Raw genomic sequence first — 24,215 nt, 5'->3', positions numbered from 1 at the left:
AGGCCAAGGATACGATCTCAATTGTGATCATGGTCCATGGGTAACAGAATGAATACCAACAAAAATCTACATTGCAGCACACAAGGTATAGACCAGCACTCACTGACTTAGAGAGCTGTATAAAACAACTGCAGGACATGAAAATTGATGTGAAAATTTGATCAATTTTCAAATGAAAATTGATCATGAAAATTGATGTCTAAAGGTACGTACATACATACACATAAATATATATATATATATATAAAGCTTCACTGCTTGTGAAGCTGTCATTAGTATTTCCATATAAAACTGTATGTATTTATATAGATATATATATATATAAAGTTTAATATAAGATACCAAATTTAATAGCTACAAAGCATAACCACATCTCTGAACTGACACAGCCCATTATCCCAAGCCATGGAAGAAAAATGAATAAAATTCCTTACAAAATTAAACACAACGTTTTTGCCTCATAGCTATCAGGGGACTGAGCAGTTCTGCACCAAAGGGATAACACAACTGGAGTGGTGCAAGTAGTGATGCCTTGGAGGGGCTGCCTAGAACAGAGGCTAGACAAGATTTAGAGAATAGAGTGGGGATTTATTAAATTCAACAGCCACACCTTTGGCAGTCAGAAGCCTCACAGAGGCTACACCCAAGATGGACAATGGTTATCAGTCTTTCAGATAATTATAAGTTTGGTCCATTTACATATCAGGGGTTAATTGTCCAATTACAGCTTCAGCTAATGAAGTAATTTACCCCCAGTTTGCTGCCCCCAATTCACTTTTGTTTGTACTTTCAGGGCCTGAGACAGTAAAGTTTCCTTGAGCTTCAGGCCCAGTGGGATTGTTTGGTGTGACCAAAATGTGAGGACAGTAACTCACACTCTGTATGGAGTTCAGAGTTGTGCACTGATGCAGTACAGGATCTGAAAAATATGAAAGCTAAAATCCTAAGGCATCAGAAACAATAATGATATAGATTGGGATTCTTCCCTACTGGCAACAAAGTGCACTGAAAACCAGATTCAACAGGGTATTTCAAGAGGACTCAACTTCAAAACAACAGCAGAAGTGCAGGCTCAGAACGTTCTTCCCATTTGTGTTCTGTGCCCTGCCCAGCCCCAGCCCTGTCCCCAGAGCAGGGCTCTCCAGGAGCAGGAGGCTGGCTGGGACTGCCCCTGGGCACGGGGAAGCTCTGCCCATCCTTATCAGCACAGCACAAATGGCAGCCCAAGCTGGCCAGGTTAAAGTGCAGCCTGGCCTCCTCCCACGGCACCCAAGGCAGCGCGCTCGGGCTGAGCCGGGCACACGGCCAACAACTTCCCCTTCAAAAGCAGGCAATGATGAAAGCTGCAGCCCCTGGAGGGCTGTGTGCTTACAACTGCAGGAAAAAACATCCTTGTCAGAGAGACAGTTTGACAGGAGTCAAGTTAGGGACAAATCCTCTGGGCCCTTTCCATCTCATCCTGGTCTTTCTGACTTCAGCATCTGTCAGCAGGATATGCTCCCTGCTTTTTAAAGCCAGCAAAAGCCATGGACAGATCAATACTGAAATCCTGGCTAGGACAGAAAATTCTCTTCACTCATTTAAAACTGTTCTTTATTTCAAGTGTTTAATTCAGCAAACCAATGCCCTTCCAAATACACAAAAAATACTGGTGATTTATCAACACGATCTCTGTAACTTCAGGTCCAATAGTTTAAAAATGATGACATGTTAAAGAGTTGTAACAAATACATTTTCCAGTATGTGTGTGAACTCTGATTTCACTCATACACGGCCATGTAACCTCAGATCTCACACAAGTAAGGGAGACAAAAAATGAGAGCCCACTATAGACAGGCACTGAAACAAAAAAGTGTTTTGGAGAATGTCCTGCATCTGGTCAAAAAGTAACCAAGTATTAAATATTTTTATGACAATTTACCACAGCAAAGGCGACTTGGCATAGATCAAACTCCTCAAATTCATGATTTTCCGTTGCTGTTGCTTTACTTGTTTCTCCACTAACCCAACTTTGGTGCTATAACAGAGCTAAAGCAGCCCAAACACCTTCTGACACAAGGATTTTCCTGAGAGGTGGAGCACCACAGATCCCACAGCATCCTTGGGAAGACAGATGTTGTGCTCCCCTCTGCTGTGACATGTATTTGTAATAGGTCAGTGTTCAGGTACAAGTTTGTCTTATAAATTAAGGCGTGGAGATTAACTAAAAATACACTTTTTGCTTTGTTCATTTCTCTCTGCTACTTGGATGATGTTTGAGGTAGACTGGCAAAGGCAGAGTGCTCCAAGTGTCAGTGTTTGTCTCAGTGCTGGTCCTGTTCTGGGAAGCAGATCCACCCTACACCCCAGGCTCTCCTCACTGTGCCCACAGGATGAAGGACATGAGGAGCACATGGCGCCATCCTCCTGCTCACAAGTGTCTCCTCTGATACACCCCCTGCCCTGTTTGCCACCCACAAGACAAATTAGTTGGCAGTTAAACAAACAAGCAAACATTTCTCCTCCTTCAGCTCTCAAAATCAGTATGTATTTGGCATTTCTCTCTAGAGCTGAGAAATCCCACTGGGAATATCATGCTTGCTTTAGACACAGACTGAGCTTAGCTTTCATTTTCAATCACTGCTAGAGAAGTGAGTGTGGACTGCAGTGCAATTAGAAGGGAACTGATGCTGTCCCCAGCTCAGGGGTGCACTGGCTGCCATTTGATCCATGCCTCATGGAAACTGGACAATCTGCTTGTGGCAAAACATCACTGATGGGGAGTGGTAGCAGCAAGAGCTTCTCTGACTCTGCTGCCATGGCTGATGTCCTGCTTTTACTTGGATGGAGTTACCAGATTCTTCACAGTGGAAAAAAGTTGAAAAGTGCAAAATCCATTGTGCATCCACAAATGGAAACGACTTCAGGGAAACTAAGGATGATACAGGGCAACAAGTAAGGACTGCACTCTTTGGAATGGGCATGTGGCACTGTATTTTTCAGGAAAGCAGCTCTTTGACACTAGTTTTTCAGCTGAGACCATGCTTCTCACCCAAGCAAAAAGTAACCACTGACTCCTGACTCACAAACATGGCAAAGAACTCACTCCACCACTGCTGGCTCGTGGATTCTGGAGCTGTCTCTTCTTGAGAGAGATGCAGGCTATAAACATAGAGATGCCAAAGCCTCACCCTGCTGGCTGTGCCCTCATGCTCTGGGTGTTCTGAGTGCTGTTTAGGCCAATTCTGTTCTCAAGGAAGGTAATTTCAGAGCCTTCTCTTGGCAAGTGCCTGAATAATCTCTTTGACAGACACTGAACTGTAACCCTGCCTCAATCCCAGGACTTTATTTCATAATGGTAACTATGACAGGATGAATGGAAGGAAGATGCTCCCAGTTAAGCAAACAAATTGAAGAGGCCAAATATAGAACTTCAATTCTCACTAGGAACTTCCCCTTTTCTGCTTTTTTTTCTTCGCAGAGTTTTAAGAAATATCTTGGACATCAGAGCTACTTTTTTGTTTTCCTTTGTTGTGTTTAAAAAAAAAAAGGCTTAGTCAGGAAAAGCATATTTGATGACTCTCATCACTATTCCTGTTTGCTAGGCACGGTGTGTGGCCCAGGCTGGAACCACAAACAGCTTCTGGGAAGGCAGCTACTGAGGAATGCCTCATCTGGGATTCCACAGCTGCCAGAGGCTGTCCTTGCCCCCAAATGCTGGATCAGCCTCCTCAAAGTCAATTTATAATGACATAAATGACCTAAGGTTTCTTCAAGTCAGTGTTCAACTTCACACACACTCAACCATCTCATCGCAAGTACATCTTTTCAGAAACAATTTGTAATTCACATTTCCACCTTTCCTGAAGCGTTCCAAGCAACAAGTTGATAATTTTACTTACCCGTGTTGATGTTACATGCCTTATGTAGCTCCCATTACTATACCTGAACCACAAAAATTTTAAAAGAGCTCCAAGACTCTAAATGAAGTACTTCAGGCAATATTTAAATGTAAGTACTTCAAGACTTGTAAACAAAACTTAGAGAGGACTACAGCTCTTGAAGCAGGCATACAAAATTTAATTTATGGCTAAAAATGTTTTCTAATAATATGATACCCAGTACCTTCCTTAGGACTGCTTTCCTAAAGTGCAATTAGAATTTGTGAATTATGTTACCTAAAACTGGTTCATAAATTTGGGTGGAAAGGCTTCCCATGTACTAGAGGGTTAAGTGATAACACTGAGCAATGACTGATACTGCTGCTCTTAGGAATACTCCAGTATTCAAAGAAATCACGTTTACCCTACCAAGCATCCAAAAGCAAGAAAGCTACTTTGCAAGAGACTTTGGAAGATACAAAGATATTTCTGGCTGGAAAAACGCAACAAGAGAAAGTGACTTCAGAGTTGCAGATGTTCCCAGGGGCTGTAAGTGCTGGTGTGAGCAGCAATGACAGCTCTGCTCCCAGCAGGAAGGAGCAGAGGCAATACTTCCCACAGCCTGCTCACCTTGGCCATGACAGCTGGGAGCTCTGGGAAGCCTGACAGACGTGTAGAAGAAAAAGGACAGTTGGGAAGGTGCTAAAAGCAGGAAAGCTTTATTTCTCAAAGCAAGCAGCCCTGAGGAGCTCCTTACCGGAGGTTCAGGCCAGCCTCTTTCCACAGAATGTCCATCAGGCGCAGGATCTGCAGCGTCAGCATGTCCTGCCGGAGATCTGCAACGAGAGGTGACACCACTGCCTCAGCTCCTCACACTTCCTGCAGCCCCCAAGGCCTTCAGAAAAAGGCATCTAAAAATACTCAGCCTAAGGGTTAAAGTGGTATTAATCATAGTCACATCCTGACTGGCAGTGTCCATGCTTTGAAACTTGAAGAAGATGCTTAATTAGTTTACTGATGTCAGAGTAATCCATGTTTACATGATGGCAATACAAAATAATACCAAAAAACTCAAGTGCAAACATGCCAGTGAAAAAAGAAAAGGAAAAACTGAAAGTTTCTAGCATTGCTTACCGTCACCATTTTTAAAGATGATCCCTACATGATCTCCTCCAAACATTTTGTTGTTGTACACTATCCAGAGAGGCTTCATTTTAGAATCCATATATCTACACTTCTCAACACTGGAAGAAAACATGACAGAAGTCTTAGTCAAATAGGAATAATTCACCTGAAAAGATCTAAACATGGTTCAGAACATAAGAGAACAGGTAGACTTCCAGTCTGGAAGTACTTAAATGCTCTGTCTGCTTTCATTCTGCTGCTATGTCATGAGCACTCACCAAGCCATGAACACATTTGTTACATGTGGAATGTATTTGATACTGACTGGTGAATGTATCTCTACTTCTTAAATCAAGCACCCCTCATTTTCAGAGAAAATAGTTTTCTTTATATCCTTTCCCATGTATTTTTAGACTTTATATTTAGGTGTTGTGGAAAGTTTTAGTGGCCTTTGTGCTTACTGTTAAAAACAGAAGTCAAGAATGCAGTCAAATTCACTTTTAGGCTTACATTTAAATATGTTGACTAAGACAGTATTATGTTTCATAAGACAGTATTACTTTTCATGGATCACAAAAGTCTTCTAATTTAACTGATGCCTTAACCTCAGAAGATGCCCAGCAGAGCTTCTGTCACTACAGGACAAGTTCCCTGTGGCAGCACAGCTGAATGATGCAACCAGAGAAGTTCAGACAGAAATGTGCTCCTGCTTTACTGTTTCCAGGCAAAGCTATGGTGAAATTGTGCTCATTCTCTACTTACTGCAGCTCTGAGAGTATAACAGAAGGGTTCAGAGGAGACTGGAGGTCAGAAAGTGCTTCTCTGTAAGCATTTTGTTTCAAACACGTATGCATTGCATCTTTGCCTTTTGCTTTGCTTTGCTTCATGGCATTCAGCTTAATTAGACTATTTAAAGTCTTCATTTTATTGAGGGCTTCCACCTGAAAGAGATATTTTATTATCAAGAGTTACTGCTTTGATGTGAGATGTAAGATAATGTGAAATCCCATTTCACAACAAAACCAAGTATTAAATCATTCTACAACTTTTTAAAAATGGAAATAATGGATGGAAATTAAGTTGCCCATGTTTCAGAAATACCATTTTCATAATTAAGAGAGACACTGATGAGATGAAAGCTCCTAAGCTTTGAGTTACTTTTAAAAGCATGACTTAACATTTCCAAAAAAAATGAATGAGGCATTTTAATGTATGACACATTAACACAAATTTCTTTTTCAAAGTACAATTTTTAGTTCCCTATTTCAACAAAGCACATAACATAGGTGCCCCTTAGACATACAGAAGTAACAGAAATACTGATTATTTCATATTCTAACAAACTCAGACATTGCTGGAGATGAGCTGTGGATGCAGATACTTCATTGTTCACATTAAGTTGCATCCAGCAAGGAATGGCCATGTGACCACATGCAGACAATTTTCACAGAACAAAGTCTTAAATGTGTGTCATTAAAATCCTGCTGAAGTCAGGCAGAACACAAAAGCTTTAATTGGCTAAGGTGTTTAAAATCATAGCATCTCAACTAAGCTGAGTTTTTACCTTAGAAGTGTGTAAAAAGTCAAGGCAACTATTTGCAATAATATAGCTGGGCTAAACTCCTTCTTTCCCTTCTGTTTTGCAAAGTTTTTTAGTGTTCCAAAATCTCTGAGGAAATTGGTGATGTAAATGTGTAACACTGACAGAGCAGAGCCCTCTGACAAACCTAGATAGCACATACAGCAAATACAACTTAAAACAACATACAAATACATCTAAGCAACTTTTTGCCCAAACAGCTCTTCTAACAACCAGCTGTGCTTGCACCAGTAAGATGCTGAGCAATACACAGATTCTGTAGCAAACAGCAGCAATGTAACAATTATGAAAGCTCTTTTCTATACAAGGAAGCTTCAGGCTGCCTTACAAGGTGCTGAGTCAAAACTCACCCCTCCCACAGCCTGAACCCTGCCAGGCAGGATGCTGTGGAAATTGTATGGAGTTTGATTATAAAACTGGGCAGTGGAGAGCTGCCAGGTCAGCCATCTGTCAAAACCAAAAGGGCTCTGCTTTTCCACTATTCTAGGAGCTGTACAAACATCAGTGACAAGGGAACAAAATGGAACCTGTGTTGTACAAACAGGAACTTTTTGAAGTATTTCTACTTTGAATTTCTTCCGTGTTTGCACAGTTGGGAATTTTTTTGCCCCTTCTTTGATTGTACTGACATTTGCTTCCTGTAAAGTGCACAAAAACTTTACTGACCTTACATCTATTGCTTAAAGCATTTCACCACCTACTCTTTTTATGATTTTGACAATGCTAACGAGCACACATGGAAGAGATGGTCTTTTCCACGTCCTGTGAGCTGCAGTAATAAACAGCACAACAGAACATCCCTGTTCCAAATGCTCCCAAAGCAGTTTCAATGCAGACAAACATCACCATCAGTTACCCATCCACTGTGTGGATCTTTGAGACCTGATACTGTAGATACTTTAACTCCAAAGGGAGATGAATTTTCAAATATTTTTAAGATCACGATCTAAATGAACTCACTAAAACCACATTAGAGACTTCAAACATGATTTGTGAGTGTTCCTTAATGATCTGGTGATATAATTATTAGTGCTTTCAAAAGCAAACCTCTAGTACTTATTAGGGTATTTAAAAGCAAACATAGGTCTCTTTTGTTCTCTCTTTGTGTGTGTGTGTGTAAATGAAAGATCTATATTAACACTAAAATGAGTATTTGGTAATTTGCAACACTTTCTAACAAAAGCAAAAGCTGCAGGAAGTAGTCCTGAAGTATCTAGGTAAAATGTAGAACAAGCTACCCTTACAGGGAGAAAAACTTGAAATGCACAGAAGCTCTTTTTCAGTTAATCCAGAGTCTCTTGTGTCCAGAATACACAGATAGTGCTGAAGGTGTCTCACAGGTCTCAGAGCACTGTAAAACCAGCTCCCTGAGGCCCCACAGCCCTGGCTGCCTTCTGTGCCATGGAGGCTGCTCCATCACTCAGCCCTTTTAATTCCCTGTCTCACTCACGCCTCCTTCTCCTCCACACTGCCCAACTTTGCAAAGGCAGCCAATACACCCCAGGATCAATGGAGTCAGGATGGCAGTTCCAGGCTTGGCTGAGTCAGGATGGCAGGAAAGGAAAAGGAAGGGCAGTCCCCACCTGTTTAGCCAGCACCTTCATGTGAGCCACGCTGCCCCTGCAGTAAGCCTCCAGGATGAGCCCGAACTGCACCGACACGGCGGGGATGTGAACCTCCGACCTGCCGGGGGAAAAACTGCTCAGCACCCACACAACTGCATCCTCCCAGCCACTCAAACACCAGGACAAACAGTAAAACACCTCACGGGCACATCAAACATTGAAACACCTCATGGTCATGTAGCTGAAACTAGCCAGGTTTCCTTGTTGTCATTATACTGCAAGAGTTCTATTGTCATTATATTGCAAAGGTTCCACATTGCTAGAATTTCATGTCTCTTTGATGTTTCTCGTAGGCAACTCCTCTAAGCACTGACTCTTTCTTCTTCTCACAGCAGCCAACTAACTCCAGTTCCCTCAACTCTTTTATAACACTCTTCTTATTATCAACTACAGCTGTGGCCTGTTATAGTCTGGCCTGCTCCTAATCTTTAATAATTAACCCAGCTGCAACTCTTTAGGGGGTAAGATTACTTTCTATACTACCTTTATTTACTTGTATTCTATCTCCCTGTATTTCCTAGGAGATGCTAGAAGGCCTCTGTGCTGGAGACAAGGAGGACAGGCCAGTTTGGATGCAGGATCCTTGTTTCCAGCCCAGGACTGCTCTGGGGGCAGCAGGGCTCATGCCAAGAGGTGCTGATTGAATACCTGCTTCAGCACCCCCTTTTACTCAGAGCAGCTCTGAGAAGTCACTGAAGGGCTGACTTTAAACCACACATTCTCCAACCTTTGTAAAGGAAAAGCCCAATTTGCCTGAAGGAGAACACTTTGAAACAAACCACTGAACTTTGTATCAAAGCCAATTATCCTCCAAAACAATTTCATGTAACACTTGCTCTTTTTACCTAAAAATATTAAAACTAATTAATCAACCTATCCAGCCTATTCCAGTCCATTCTAAAAGGCTTTTGCCATTCATGAAACTGCTCATCAAAAGTAGCAAGAATACACAGAACAGCTTTTACTTTCTGTTAGACTTGCAACAGTAATAATTTTTCCCAACTGTGAAGTATAAATATTGTGCTTTTACTGCACCCACAGCCAAAACAAACACTAGGGGTATTTACAAACCTAACTCATCAGGTAGTCAGAGCTGAATGCAGTTTGGATTTGCTTCATCCAAGGGTAGATTACAGACCACTCCTAATTTATTTTTAATGAGAGGTGTGATCCATAGATGTCAAAAATAAAAAAAATGGAGTTGTGGGCATGATGATAATGGCTCATTTAGAAAAATCCTCAAGAAATCCTATTTGAAAGCCCAATCAGCTCAATAGTTTCAGAGAGATGAAAGGAAAATCTCCTACCTCAGGTGCCAGAACAACATCTGTCCTATTCTCCGATTGCCCAGTGCTCTTTCCAGGAGAAACCTGGAGAGTGCACAATCCAGAAAAGGCTCATACTTGAGGACTTGCACAAGTTGGAGAAGATACTGAGAGAGCTCTTCATCACTAGAATGAGGTACGTAAAAGCAGTTAGTAAGAGAGTAGCTAGATTAGTGATATTTCATAAATTCAGGTGCATATGACAAAATAATTACAGGATTTGTTTCAATACCAAGAGTCTCCCAGTTTTTCCATCACACAGAGAAGGACAACACACAACTTAGTGCAACTTCCAGATGGAAGTAATTCCAGATGCATTCTTAGGATAGAATTCTAAGCAGCCAAATCCCTTGTTTGGATTTGAAAGAAGTCAAAATAATTTATTTTTTTTACCCCTAATGTCTATCCTTGACCATTAGAAATTACTCACTAAACTATTCACCACAGAGAATTCAGAATTCAAGGACAGGAAATGTGCAGTAATGATAATGTTACACAAGTCCTGCCCTAGGTTACAGAGGAAAGCAAATGAAATGCAATAAGGGAAGAAGTGCAGAGAATGAAAACTCTGTGAATCAAAACCAAATCAGTAATTCTCTGATTATTTATTGCATGCTGCAGCTCCCATTCCTATTAAATGGCACAGCAGAGTAGAGGTGGCTGTGTGCCAGGTGTTACAGTACTTGACTCAGGAATATTTCTCCCTTTGTTATTAAAACTCTCAGAGTTTCTCGTTCCCCTTGCCCAAGAAAGGGATGAACACCCAGTCCTCTCTGGGACAAAGGTGCACTGGTGTTCTCTTGCAACATGGAAAATAATCACAATTTCCTATGAGGTGTCAGAATAAGGTGGTTTTATTCAGCCATCAGTGAGCCTAGCCAGAAATCAGACTGCTTTATTTGGCCACCTATTCATGGCAGGCAGTGTGTTCAGCTCTTTCCTCTTGGCTTCTTTTGTCCTGTGAGCAAAAAGAATGAAGTTTGGTACCCCAGAAAGCCCCACCTACCTCATCTGCCTCAAACAGCCCACGGCATATTCCCTGACATACTGGTCAGGGTAGTTGAAATCCAGCAGCTCCAAAGCCTCCCTGGGCAGCAGCTTGGGCCAGATCTGCAGGAGGGCCTGGAGCTGTTCCAAAAAAAAGGCGAGAGGTAAGGACACAGGTGGACACACTGCTCATAAAGGCACTCACATGAACGGAAGATGGTGACCAGCTGCCATGGGATGGGGGGTGTAAAAAGGAGAGAAATCATTAGGGGTAACTGAGCTCACTTTTGATTATGTTTCTTTCTTACTCTTTCAAATGATGCAGATTATTTTTAGTCTGAAAAACCCATTTCTTCACATGTAGACACAATGCACCATAAACAAAAATTAGGCAACACCTGGTATGTGTGGTTTAACAACAGACACACAAAACCTCTTATTTTTATTGAAAGTGCTCTCATAAATATAAAACCATTTTGCTAACAGTGAAAGTTTTTTACTAAGGATTTTAAAAAAAGGGTTTTGTTGAGAGAGAGCTTTCTTTAGCAAAAACATTTGACGACCTCAACTGATGGAGCCTTTTTGAACATTCACTGTGAATATTAATGAGCTTAAATTGAAAAAAAATAGGCTAGGTATTAAAACAAATAAAGAATCTCTAGACTGATGCAATAATGTGCTGGGAAAAAAATTACAGAATACAGTGATGCATAACTTTGGACTACCAAAGAGAACAACATTTAGATGACTCACAAAGTAATCTGATTTTATTGCATTGTTATGAAGCTCACAGCTACCTGCTGAGAGCAATATGTATTGAGTTGTGTCACTGAAACAGTGCACTATAGATACAAATAAACACTTTAATGCACATTAATATAAATGCATATTAGTATAAATTCAGTGTATCAACAGCACAAGATGTTTCTTTCTGTAGGAACAAGTCATGATAATAACACAATTCCCTACAAATTAGATAATACAGGTTATTTTATATTTCAATAGCAACTTATAAAAGCTGAATAATTAAGAAGATCTTGTTTTTCTCCTGATTTCATAATGACTTAGAGCAGTGAAAAACATTTTTTTCTACTCTGTCACCCATCAACTCCTGCTTCCAGTTCCAGTAGGACAAACAGGAGTTCACATTCTCAGCCCACATTTAACAGGCATGTTCATCACACCATTTATACACCTTGGGGGCAGATTCTGAACTGAGTCATCATTTTTGTGACATTCAGAAGGCAAGAAATGGGCATGAATCACATCACAAACCCAGGGCTGTGCTGAAACTCCACAAGTGGAGGAAAGGACCAGCTAAGCCATGGGCAAATGATGTAAAGAAAAACTAAAGCTGTTTTAAACACAGATGTCACATTCCCACAGAAAAAATACACTCAAAAATACACTCAAAAATCTACTGACCCAGCAAGGATCAGTGATGCCAGTCTTGACTGCAGCCACCAACATTTCCATAGCAAGAGCTAGCAGTGAGACTCTGCAGGCAATACTAACCCTGAGCACATATTTAATACACAAGGCAGACACTGAAAATGCAAACAGCAGCTCTGCTTTTGTCAGCTCTTCTTGTCAGTCACAGACTCCAAAACAAGACTATCAGAATTTCTATACAATCTATTGTAAATCAGGTGCAGAACCAGCAAAAATATACAGCTATTTTGTTAATACTGAATGGTTGAAATGGAGAAACTGAAATAGTCTGAAAAGATGAGCTCACATGGCCCCACATGCCTCATACATCAGGCAGTGAAAGTCATGGTCCACAGCATGTATATTTACTGGGAAGAAGATCTGAAAATACAGAGCTCCTCCCTTTGCTGAAATCATTGCACAGGTGGTTACAATGAGAATGAACAATGCATGTTTCAGAGAAAACATGAATTTGGCCTTGGTGTATCAATATTTTCTTCTGTAAAGAAATAACCACAATTTCTTCCCTAAGAAGACTGTATGAGACAATACAATTAAGCACAGGCCAGTATTTTTATTCCAATTATTTTCAGTATTTCAGTTGTCCTTTCTCTACTTCTCATTAATGATGGTGTCACTTCACTGAAAGCAAGTGGATTTAAAAAAAATTATTTTAATGTTTTTGTTTTAATTCTGCTTTGAGAATAAATACTGCCTGAGAATTCTCTTAACAAGTTTTACCACTCTGCTACTCTGCTGAGCAGGGAGGTTATGGCAGCAGTAAGAGCAATTCCTGCAATGCAACCACTCTACTAAAATCCTGCAAATCCAACAAGGGCTTGGTACATAATAGTAAATAATTCAGGAAAGCTGCTTGAGTCCACTGAACATAACCTCAGGGACCACTGAACTGACAGATGAGAGATAATTACAATCAAATATGAGAGAGTCCACTTCTAAAAGAGCCTTACTATTTTTAAGCTGCATTAAATAAAACCAGGAATATAGTTATTAAGTCCATTTGCTTACAAACACCTGATGTTTGATTGCTTTTTCTTATAAACAGCTGATGTTTGATTGCTTCTTTGAGTTTTGTTGCTTTGTTGTATTGTGTTAGGGGTTTCTTGAACTTCTTTCCTGAAGTGTCAAGACTTACTGAAGTACATATAAATATGGGCATTAAAACAACTTTTGGTACAACAGCATGCACATTGTAGCAGACAACTACAGCTAGTACAGCAAGGATTTCATTTTAAGGGAAAGTAAATTATAAATCCTGATCATTTTGGAATTCCTAAAATGAATGAGGCTGTCTTGCCTTACCTGAAAAGGTAAGTCATTAGGAGCACTGACATGTTAATGTACTACAGAAATATTCAGCATGTTTAAGGTAAGATCTCATTTTTCAGAGACTCTCCACACTGCCAAAACCAATATTATGATATAAACTGCACTATTGTCTATAGATAAGCAAACATAAATACTATATTCCTTCCAGAAAGTACACAGTAACAAGACAACAACATATTTTCAGCCATCTGTTTAAATAAAAAGTTTTATGCAAATATAATATTTAATGTTTCCAAGTGTAAAGGACTTTGGGCTGTCAGCTAATATCCATACTCCAAGTAAGTTTTCAAACTTGCCCCAAGGGCCATATTTTAAAGCCCCAGAACTCAGAATGCCTTTTCCTTCACATATTTTAAGGTGTAAACAAGTGCCTGCTTGTATTTCTACAGTTTTGATTTCCAGACAACTTTGAATAATGAACAATAAATTCAGAAGTAATGGAACTACTAAGGAAGGGGATTCTTGCACAAGAAAGAACACAAGTGAGCAAGGAATGTGTGGGTGCTCCATTTTGTTAGTGTTCATGGCACAGACAAGGAGCTGGGATGAAATTCCATTTATTTTCACAAGTTCACTAAACTTACACATCTAGCTGGGAGGAACGATGCAGCAGAAAATGAACTCTCTGCTGGAGCACACTAGGAGCGTGACTGGATAATCACAAAAATCATAAAATGGATAGACAGAAGATGGATTTTCATGGAGTGGCTGCCTTTTCTTCCAAGAACACATAGCCTGTAACAGGTGAAGGTCAGAAAACTAAGGGGCAATAGTTTTCTACAATCAGTCATAACCCTTCACAGCAAATGCTCTTTAGCTCTGAGTTTATAAAAATCAAAAAAGGTAGTTGAAAATTTTTAAAATGAGACTTGGGGAAAGACATGAACATTATCTCAGTGTAGCGGTCTACAAGAAGGTGAGCATCATTTACATCTGAATTCTGTCAGGAAGACCAGAACAACATCAGTGCTTGGTAACTTGGGCCAGACTTCATAGTCTGGCTCAAACTTCACTGTACACAATCTGACTAAAACCTTTCAATTCCAATCCAGAAACCTGTTACTTTATTGTTTTTAAAACCATTCTATCAAGCAGGGATGGTCCTACTATGAGCTCATATAATTTTTCCTGTATTAAAGTTCAACCTATTCTCCAAAAGTGCCCCAAGAGTTGGATTCTACTTGAGTGAATACAGCAAAAGGCAGCAACACCAACTTCTTTACAGTGTAGTGAAACAACCTTGCACATCTGTGCAGCAAACAAGTGAACTAATTTTACTGAAAATGCACCTTCTATCACAGCACCAGCCTCATGTCCTTAAAAGTTATTTTAAAGAGACTATTTGGTCAAAGAGACAGGATGGGAATCATGTGTTTTGTAGCACTGGTGGGTCTCATATCTGTCCCTTGGTGAGTTTTAATTACCCAGTCTGAGATCTGGATTTTATAGTATTTAAGCAGCTTAACAATTTTCACAAGAAGCTTTATTTCAGATCTTGATTTACAAAGGTTTTTTTTTTAGAATAGCCTTATAAAAAACATTCTTGCTGTGAGGGTGGTCAAGCACTGGACTTTTTTGCCCAGAGCCTGTGGAATCTCCAGTGGTGGAGATACTCCCAACTCACAGGCTGACCATGCTGGAGCACAGGGCTGCATTGGATGAATCTGGGAAATTCTTCCTTTTAGCACCAAATTTGAGCATCAGCCTGTGTAAATTTGTTTTTCTTGTCATTCAGAGGACCTCTGAAATGCATTTTGGTTTTGGCTTATGGAGCTTTTTTTGAGAGAATAAGTTCTTTACGTGTCCAGGCTGCAGAAGTTAGACAAGGAGCTCCAGCTTGCACAACAGCACCATTTCAAACTGGCTACACTTGGGAAAGAAATCCTATTTCCTGATGATTTAATTGAAGCTTTTTTCCCCACCAACATTGTCTTTTCCCTTACCTGAGCAACATCTTCAAGTTTGTTCCACTTTAAAGAGAGCAGCAGTTTTGGCAACGATTGTGGGAAATTTTCACGACAGTCATATCGCAAAGTCCAAATGAGATCCATTTCATTTTCACAAAGCTGAGATAAAGGATCTCTTTCCATTATATCTTTTAGCACAACATAAAACTTCTTACCACCTCGACCCTAGGAAACGAGACACGTATAATGTGATCAATTCAGGAAGAGTCTGGTATGGTATCTCAAATATCAGCAAGCCTACAGCAGAAGAACATCAGATAAAAACTCATGAAACACAGGGAAATCACCACTGTGCCTTTCTCTCAGATTCCTTACTGTAGACACTGTCAGTAACAGATTCCAAATGCAGTGTGCAGAACTTTCTGAAAAAAATAACTCAACTTTAGAGTTAAGGACGCTAGATGGCAATATTTCTGTATTTCAACTCCAACATGGAGCACTCTCATTTAGGAGGCATATACTTTCTTCTTCTATTTTTCAAATGAGCAAATTTAGATACATAAATAATAATTTCTTCTCATTTGCAATGAAAAAATACTTTTGCAACAATCAAAAGAAAACACATTTGCCAAGTAGACATACATTTATTTTGACCTTCTAGTCCTAAACTGTTTTTCAGCTCTAATGTAAATCTTAGCTGTCTTCCAAATTCAGAGTATGTAAAGCTTTTTGACAAAATATAGACAAGTCCAAAATATACTGGGAAAAGCAGATATATATCTGAATTTTAAAGCAGTTTATCAAAGTGAATTACGTAAGATAACAGAGCCAGTAGAATTACTATTTAAGCAGTTGACTTATTTATTTCTAGACTGATGCAGAAGATAAGAAATAAATAAACCCAGAAAATTAATTTTAAAATAGTCTTTAGATGATGCTCACCGCCATTGCAGCATTGTCACTGTTTCTTGCAATCTCAGCTGCCTTTTCAAGTATCTGCAAGAAGTTGGTTTTAAATACATTAGATTTAACCCCAAATGTGACCACATTGCTAGAATAAGCATTACATAAACAAAAGCAGATAAGGAAATGTTGCTATCTTTTAAGTAGTTTTGTATATCCAGTGGTATAACATGGACTTATGTGTAGTGTCCCCTTTCCCACCTGCAGGACCAGGGAGATCAGGAACAGCAGTGCTTAGGATGACCTCCATTATTTCCTCTTTCATCACTCCTGGGCTAAATTAAACAGCCTTCCTGATGACATCTTGCTTTCTGTTTCTGCATTTCCTCCTCATTTTTCATCACAGAAAATCAATTCCTCAACTCTAACTTACCCTTTGCTTTCTCCCCTCTACTTGTGCAGTTTCCAAGGGCACAGTTTCCATGCCCATGGATCCATGCTTCTAGCCCTCAATCCCAGTAAGAACCCACAAGCCCAGTCCTTTCACCATGCTCTCAGACTGCCCATATGATCTCAGTCAGTGTGTCCACGTATTTCTCTAGATCTTGGATCTCCTGTCCTTTTTTTTTTCTTTTGAACATTTGTCTTGGTTTTTGAAGTTCAGGCAATAACCCATAACAGAGAATTAAGTCTAGAAGTAAATGCAGTTCTTCAAAGTGCAATCTGCACATTACTGCAACCAAGCCAGGTGTTACAATGCTGAGCTGGCCAGGTATGTCTGATGCTGCTGCTTCAAGGAACAATGACATCATGAATTAAAATCTCAATAAAGAAAAAAGTCTAAGGAACTCCAGCATCTCATTTCCCTGAGAGCTCTGCCTCTCCTGTCACCCAGGAATACAACAGCACCCCAGCTGGTCTGGGAGTCACAGGCCCATCAAGACTTGTGCTGTCTTTCCTCAGACAACACAAGAAACAACAAAAGACTGCAATAATCAGAGCATAAATACCCAGCAGCTAAAATCCCTAGAAAGGCATCCTAACTTGTTTTATTTCTTTTCTCTGTATGAAACTCTCATTAATATCATGTATTACATCTGCTACTTGGCTACAAAGCTTATTTACATACTGTGTGTGAAAACATGCATAAACAAAACCACAGTGTCCTAATTCTACGTTTGATTCTCTCCTCCCCCTGCTTTGCAGAGTTTCTCTGTGTGCAAATAAATTTTCAAAGTCTTTGCAAGCCCAGCTTTGTTCTGTGAACCTGAGCCCCATGATGTGCCTGCAGCACTGGCCATGGACCAGCCCCACACGTGGCTCTTGTCTCAGACAAGTTTCTTATCCCTGCTCCAGGCTCTTTTGCTCCCTCAGCCCTCAAAAAGCTCCTCACTGTGCAAGCAGCATTGCACAGCTCGCTGTGCAAGCAGGTTGATGGGATGATTGAAAAGATCCATCTATTTTTGCACATTATGTTTCTCAAAACACAAATCTGGCATCTCGTTCTTTGTTTTCTTGGCAGAAACCAGCAACAACACTGGGAAAATGAGAAGCAGCCATAGAACAAGCAAGTCTCAGCTGGAGCATTGTAAGAGACAGATCCTCAGCTGATGTAATTCCAGCAGCTGCAACATCCCTCCTCATTCAACAGAACCTTCACCAAGAGGATCTTTGGGAGATTGAGTTGAATGAAGCTGAAAGTCACAAGGGATGAAGACCATTAGACCCCACCTTAATGTCACTACACTCTGCCTCACCCAGTAAAATATTGGCTGCATTCAGCCCAGGGTTTTAACTTCCCGAGAACTTGGTATTGCAGGGACAAAGAAAAGAAAAACCAGAGCCAGAAGAAATATGAGATTACTAAAGAGACACGCTTTGACTTAGTCTGTCTAATATGTACATTCATTTTTCTCTTTAAAAATTGAATACTCATAAGTGTAATGAGTAAAAAACTTAAAGTAATACCAAAACTGGATAAAATATGTCCACTATGAAGCATTAACTGGTTAGCCATAAATAAACAGCAATTGGTCAGTACTGGTTTAGCTCTTACTGCATTTCCAATGCTGTTTGAATAAAAGAAAAAGTACTGTGATGACAAGGAAGGGGAAACACTATTAACCCCAACTGAAACAAAAGAAATGCTATCTTGTTATTTGATTTCATTTTTATGAACCTTAAATGCCAAATCTGCCTTTGAGCAAGATGATAAAACTTGGTAATTTCAGTCTTGTTCACACCTCCTGAAGGTGCAAAATCCTCCAAAAAGAAAAAGAACCAATTTCTGTAGGTTGTTACTGACTTTCCCCAAACCAGAATTCAGACTAATGTGTACATGAGTTAAGCCTGACTTTTATAATGTAAAATTAGCAGTCTGTTTTAAGACTTATTTCATTACTTGTTTCCAGGACTTAGCCTTTTTTGCTAGTTTCTAAATGATTTTCCATCTATCCTTCACACTACAGAAATAACCATGTGTATTCCAAATATACACTTCCTTTCTAGACAGATTCTTATCTTCATCTGTAGAAAACTGCAGGGCCACTTCAGTGGATTTATTCCAAGAGCAGACCTTCAGAAATCCCTTTGCACATAGTGTTAAGAGTCCATTTATCTTTTAAAGGACTTGAGCTCACAGGGCAGTGTCCCAAAGAGTGCCTAACACACATTTGTACCAAGAGAGAACAGATCTTTATAGATCACAGGCAAGAACAGTTTGAAGGTTTCCAGAATAGCTGATAAATTTAGCTTTTTGTAGAACCACTCATACAGGAAACTGATTTGCTTTTGACCTTCAAAAGACCATGTAGAGACCACTTTTAAAAAAGTGTACAACTTCAAAATAGACCCTGAAGTCAAGCACTGCCACTCATGCAGTGCAAGTTTAACAAACTGCAGTATAGTGACTAAAAGGCAGGAAAAGGGGAATTCACTGGAAAAGGCAGTGTTGAAAGGAAAGAAAAAACAGTTATTTCCACATAGGCATTCATGACTGCTCTTTAGGTCATCCCTTACCTTATCAAAGGGAGGGTAATTAATGGGCTGTTTTGAATATTCCTGAAATCTAATGTGCAAAGCTGTTGCATTTTCAGTGTAAGGGTTGGTCTGGACGGTTCCCATGGGATTCAACATTTCTTCAAGTTCATCTGAAACACAGAGAGAACAGGCCAGCATGCAGTAAGAAATCACTTCCTTATAAAATGCACAGAGCACGTTCTGCTACACAGCACTTTCAGTGCAATGCTCTGTATTTCCAACATAAACCACCTCCTGCATTCCCAAATGTTGGATTATCACCCCATGAGAAATTGATTTCCCTAAGGAAACATAATAGTCCAGGGAAGCTGAGCTATCTCCACACTGAAACAAATCCCAGTGAGATCTGCAGCTTCTGCAAAGCAGGACAAACCCTCTGGATCATATGGATGAAACTTTTAGAACACTACTTCTTGCTCTTCCTCTTTCCTGCTAAACAATACTTTCAGGAAAGAGATTAAAATGCTGTATATATATCCACATAAAAATTACAAGTATAAAGAGATTATTACAAGAGATCTGAACATGCATACAGTAAATATACTGTTCTTGCACCCACTCTTTCCCACAGCCAAAGTCCAAATCTGAAAAGCTGAGGTTTACCAGGAAATGATGACCAGCTGTGCAGTACCAGTTCTCCATTCCTCAAGTGTCCTTTATAATCAAACACCATGGTATTCACCCAGGCTACAGGATAATGCTGCCAAAGGAAAGAATTGTTATATGGAAATGAAGATGCCAGCAAATATTATAGAGAAAACACTGCAAATACACAAAATTGAGAGGATGGCTTGGAGTTTTTTCCAAATGGTAATACCTTTCAAAAAAGAAATTAATCACTGAGAAATATCAAAAGTTTTCATACCAAGATGTGCAATTCTTAATACATACACTGCTTTTAATATCTTTGCATTTTGCATTCTTGAGCACAAGTGAGGACAAGGAAAGATTTCTGGATGCTCATTTTGATATAATGAGGAGATCACTCAAGAAAAACAAATGAGATAATTACCACTTTTCCTGCTTTCCTAATGGTTTGGTATTTGGAAGGATTCATTGCCTTGGTGGACTTTTTAGTTTTCATCTTATCCATGACAGCATAAACAGCAAAGCAGAGCCTTGCCATCCTTGGCAGATCACAGACATTGATTTCAAATTCCAGCACTTCATTCCAAACGTGGTCACTTCTCCCAGATATTTCTGTGCTCACAATTGTTTTACAAAGGAGCTCTGTGCCATGGAAAAGACCAGCCCTAACATGAACCTGCCACAAAGAAATGAGAGGTTTTAAGATTATCACAGAACCTACAGAATTCTGCATAGAATAATATATAGAACATACATACATATTAATTCCATCAAACAAACAACTAAGCACAGTGAAGAAGTTAAGACTGATTTTCTGAACACAAATTAAAATCTTGAGGTAGAACCAACTTGTGCTTCTAAATGAAAAATGTTAGGGGTTTTTTTCAGCTTAAGGAAAAGCTCACTTTTTATTGAAACTATTTCTAAAAATGTATAGAGGGAACACTGCTGACCCTAACATCAGGAGTCACCTGCAGTAATAATAACAATGCACAAGATTTCCAGGGTTTGTTTTGTCTTTAGTACCCAGGAACCAACAAAACCAGGTAGCATGAACAATTAAAATAAGGATCAGGAAAGGAGAAGGACAACTAGACAAAGTTACTGGCACTGAAATTAAACTCATTACATGTCAATGCTAAGATGTTTTTCTGTTCTTTCTTCATTTTTCTGTTTCATTTCTACATTTCTGTTCCATGACATATATACACAGAAAACTGCAGAGTGAAATGTGCCAACTTCTTTCAGGCGGCCTTCCAAAATATCAGTGAGACAGAGAGAGACAGAGAGAGAAAACCCCACAAATGTAATCTTTTGGCTCAACACCAAAAAGAAATCCTCAGTGTTAAATATGTCAAAGTGATCTGATGTTTCAGGTTCCCTCTATTTCTGAATCAACCTTCCTCATATACACTTTAAGCCATCATATTATTGCTGAGCACTGCAAGGCAAAGAGAGAGATATCAAATTTGATAGTGGCTTTGGGTAAAAAAAATAATTCACCTCTTTAATTCTATGACTTCTGATCCTGTTCATGTAAGGGTTTGAACCCCAATTCTTTTCTCTTCATTCCACCATGCCCCTTTTTTTGAATGAAATGGTGTGTACTGATGGGGTGGCCAAAGACCAAGAGAAAAGAAAGGCAATTTTCAATGTCATGTATTTGGAAAATGGGGTGTTGGATTGCTGGGTGAGGTCACTTGTGCCCTAGGTGGATGTCCCCAACCCAGCTCACACTGGGGCAGTGCTACCCAGCTGACAAATGTTTTGTTCCCCACTACAAACACTGCATTTGTGAACCTTGGTGGTGGGTTCAGCAGAAATGGATGAATATTGGCTTATCCACAGCACAGTGGGGCTAAAGGAACAATGGCAGTGAATTAAACAGCCTTAGAATCAGGACTGGAAAACAAATACAAAATTGTCACTATTGAGAGTGTAACACTGCAGACAAACAAGGCAGGGAAGCATGCACAGGTTTGCAGGGTCACTGCATTTATTCCTGTCCTAGGTTATCCACAGGAATTTAATTTTTCAAGACTGAAAAGCATTGAAAATACTAAATAACATTTAGATGGTGCCCACAGGTGCCAGTATGAAGGAACTGCCCGTTCCTCCTGTTTTTCTCAAGCTTAGAAAATACTTTGTTTTTCCCCTAAAAGCATAGTGAAATGAACCAAAAGTCACTTTTCTAAGCATGAAAAAACCCAACCTAGAAACTCCTGACAGCTATGTTCCTTCCAGAATCCTCCAGCTCTTTTATCTTCCCTTTTAAAAACTTAAGGGTCTACAGAGGAGGGTTAAGAAGATATTGGGACTAGCTAAATAATGGTTTAGACAAAAAAGAGGAAAACATCTGGTTTCCACAATCCACAGCGTCTCAGGTACTCAAATGTAAGTATGGCTCATTTATCTGTAATGTAGAACTTCTTTTTGGTGTTGACCAAAATGTAGGATTGTTAATTTACAAGGAGGTTGTAACAACAGTTTTGAAAGAAAAAAATGCACCAAGTACCCTGAATATAAGATGAGAACAGAAAATATCAATGGTTAACTAGGTATCTTCCTTGTCTACAGGACTGGCTACACAACTCACCGATTTCTGAACAAAATAAAGGAATTTAATGTTGTTCTACCTCACAGACAAGTGTTTGGTAAGGCATTAAAGTAGCTGAGCAATAAATCCCCATGTGTTAACAACTTGTGGTCTGTATAGCAGTCAGTAGCCCAGTCATGTATATTTTTACAGGAAATGATACTCTAGCTTTCTTTCTTTGTGCTCCTCATGTGTAGAAAATAAAAGACAGATTGTATAGAAGCATACAGCCCAAGTTTAGACATACAGAATATATTCAAGACTACTAAAATACCATGTTGCACTTTAAAACATTTAAAATTTAATTGACTTGTGCAAGGTGTTTATGACAATCTATTTAAAATGAGCTCATTTCACACCACTATTAGCACTTTAGGGAAACCTTTTTTTAAAAAAAATCAAATACCAATGAACACTTATGTCATACTGCCACAATGATTGCAATGTTCCGATGCACATATCCAGCTTCAGACAATAAAGGAATGCTTTAGCAATAAAGCCAGATTTTGACCAATGCTACCAATGCAATTGGGAATAATTAAAAATGCTGAAATCTGTATGATTTTGAGCTCACTTAGCATTAAAATCAATAAACCACAAACAGAATGTCTTCTGACACCAGACACAGTTACTTACTTTGGCATTTTCTTCTGTGTTTAGTTTATTGCCCTTTAATAAGATAATCTTGAAAGGGTTGGAAATATCCCACACACTCTGAGGAGAGAAACAAAGATACAAGTTCACTCTTCACCACTGTAACATTGAGACCTATTTTGTAAGCCAAGCATTTTAAGCAAAAATATCAAATACAAAGGAAAAAAGTGCGGTTAAAAATATAAATTTGAAATCTAGAAAGATAAATTGGTCATCATAGCTACAAAAGGAGATGAAGTAAAAACTCAGCTAGAAGAGAGTTTTCTAGGGTGAGAACATACATCATGTACTACATCCTGACAATTCAAAATTTATTGTTCATTCTGAATAACTGCAGAGTGTGTAATAGAGCAAAGACCTGTCCACATTTCTGTTTCTGAGGTAAATCTGCCAAGCAAGAGAAGGCTTTGAGTTGACCCAGGTGACCTCCACTGGAGCACAGCAGCCACAGCACAAACCCCAGGCTCTGTGATTTATGTGCCACGAGTCGCTGCTCCCTTTGGCTACCAGACATTCTCCCCACCAACTCACAGTTGTTGCTCTTTTTTTTGGTGGCAGAGGAAGAGGAAGGCTGGAGGATTTTCGGTTGATGGCAGCTTCTATGGCAATCATCTCCTGCTCACACATCTTCTTGATGGTGCAGCACTCCACCAGGGTCAGCTGGGGAAGGGTCCTGCTCATCACACAGTTGAGGATATACTGAAAGCCCAGGGAAAGCAGCTGTTAGAGCCAGCAGAATATTCCTACAGCAACTTCCAAACCACAGGAACAAAGAATTCATTCCAGAGCTACGAAGGGAATGGTGCTCATGTGTTTTACCACTGCAGACATGAGGAGGGGGATGTTGATGTTCCGTAATGGGATAGGAGGGATGGGAGGAAGCAACTTTGGACAAGGCAGCAGGGAATTGTTACATCAAGTTCCAAAAAACTCTGTGTACCTGGAACTGAATTAATGGGTGATCACCAAAGACATATTCCAGCCTTCCACTAACTTGCAGCACATAATCAGCAGGATCAACTTCCTCATCCTCTTTTCCATGGATAGTCAAACGTTTTCGGATTGCCAGCTCGTTCAGCTTGATGGGATTCATGTTAGGAGACACCTGGAAACTAAATACATCCTAACAAAACACAAGCAGGGATAATGAAGGTCAAACTTGTCTTAGGCAGACAAACAAGGCTAAAATTGTAGCACACATAAAAAAACAGGTAGAAATAATAAC

General features: G+C 39.7%; 1 protein-coding gene across 1 annotated transcript in view; it reads right to left on the bottom strand.

Annotated features, from left to right (window-relative positions):
* PIK3CB (phosphatidylinositol-4,5-bisphosphate 3-kinase catalytic subunit beta) overlaps nt 1–24,215 on the bottom strand; it is a 51,052-nt gene that overhangs the window by 6,343 nt on the left and 20,494 nt on the right. The window contains exons 5-18 of the mRNA XM_058031060.1: nt 23,931–24,113; nt 23,522–23,689; nt 22,973–23,050; nt 20,165–20,416; nt 19,756–19,852; nt 19,132–19,262; nt 16,153–16,206; nt 15,247–15,435; nt 10,542–10,663; nt 9,518–9,661; nt 8,169–8,268; nt 5,748–5,926; nt 4,995–5,104; nt 4,618–4,696 (exon numbers count right to left, since the gene is read on the bottom strand). Coding sequence (XP_057887043.1) covers nt 4,618–4,696; nt 4,995–5,104; nt 5,748–5,926; nt 8,169–8,268; nt 9,518–9,661; nt 10,542–10,663; nt 15,247–15,435; nt 16,153–16,206; nt 19,132–19,262; nt 19,756–19,852; nt 20,165–20,416; nt 22,973–23,050; nt 23,522–23,689; nt 23,931–24,113 — 1,886 coding nt within the window. The remainder of the gene's footprint in view (nt 1–4,617; nt 4,697–4,994; nt 5,105–5,747; nt 5,927–8,168; nt 8,269–9,517; nt 9,662–10,541; nt 10,664–15,246; nt 15,436–16,152; nt 16,207–19,131; nt 19,263–19,755; nt 19,853–20,164; nt 20,417–22,972; nt 23,051–23,521; nt 23,690–23,930; nt 24,114–24,215) is intronic.

Source organism: Melospiza georgiana, chromosome 10 (genome assembly GCF_028018845.1).
Source record: "Melospiza georgiana isolate bMelGeo1 chromosome 10, bMelGeo1.pri, whole genome shotgun sequence".
Taxonomy (NCBI): Eukaryota; Metazoa; Chordata; class Aves; order Passeriformes; family Passerellidae; genus Melospiza; species Melospiza georgiana.
The sequence above is the reverse complement of the archived record's forward strand: the minus strand, read 5'-3'. Positions and strand labels throughout refer to the sequence as shown.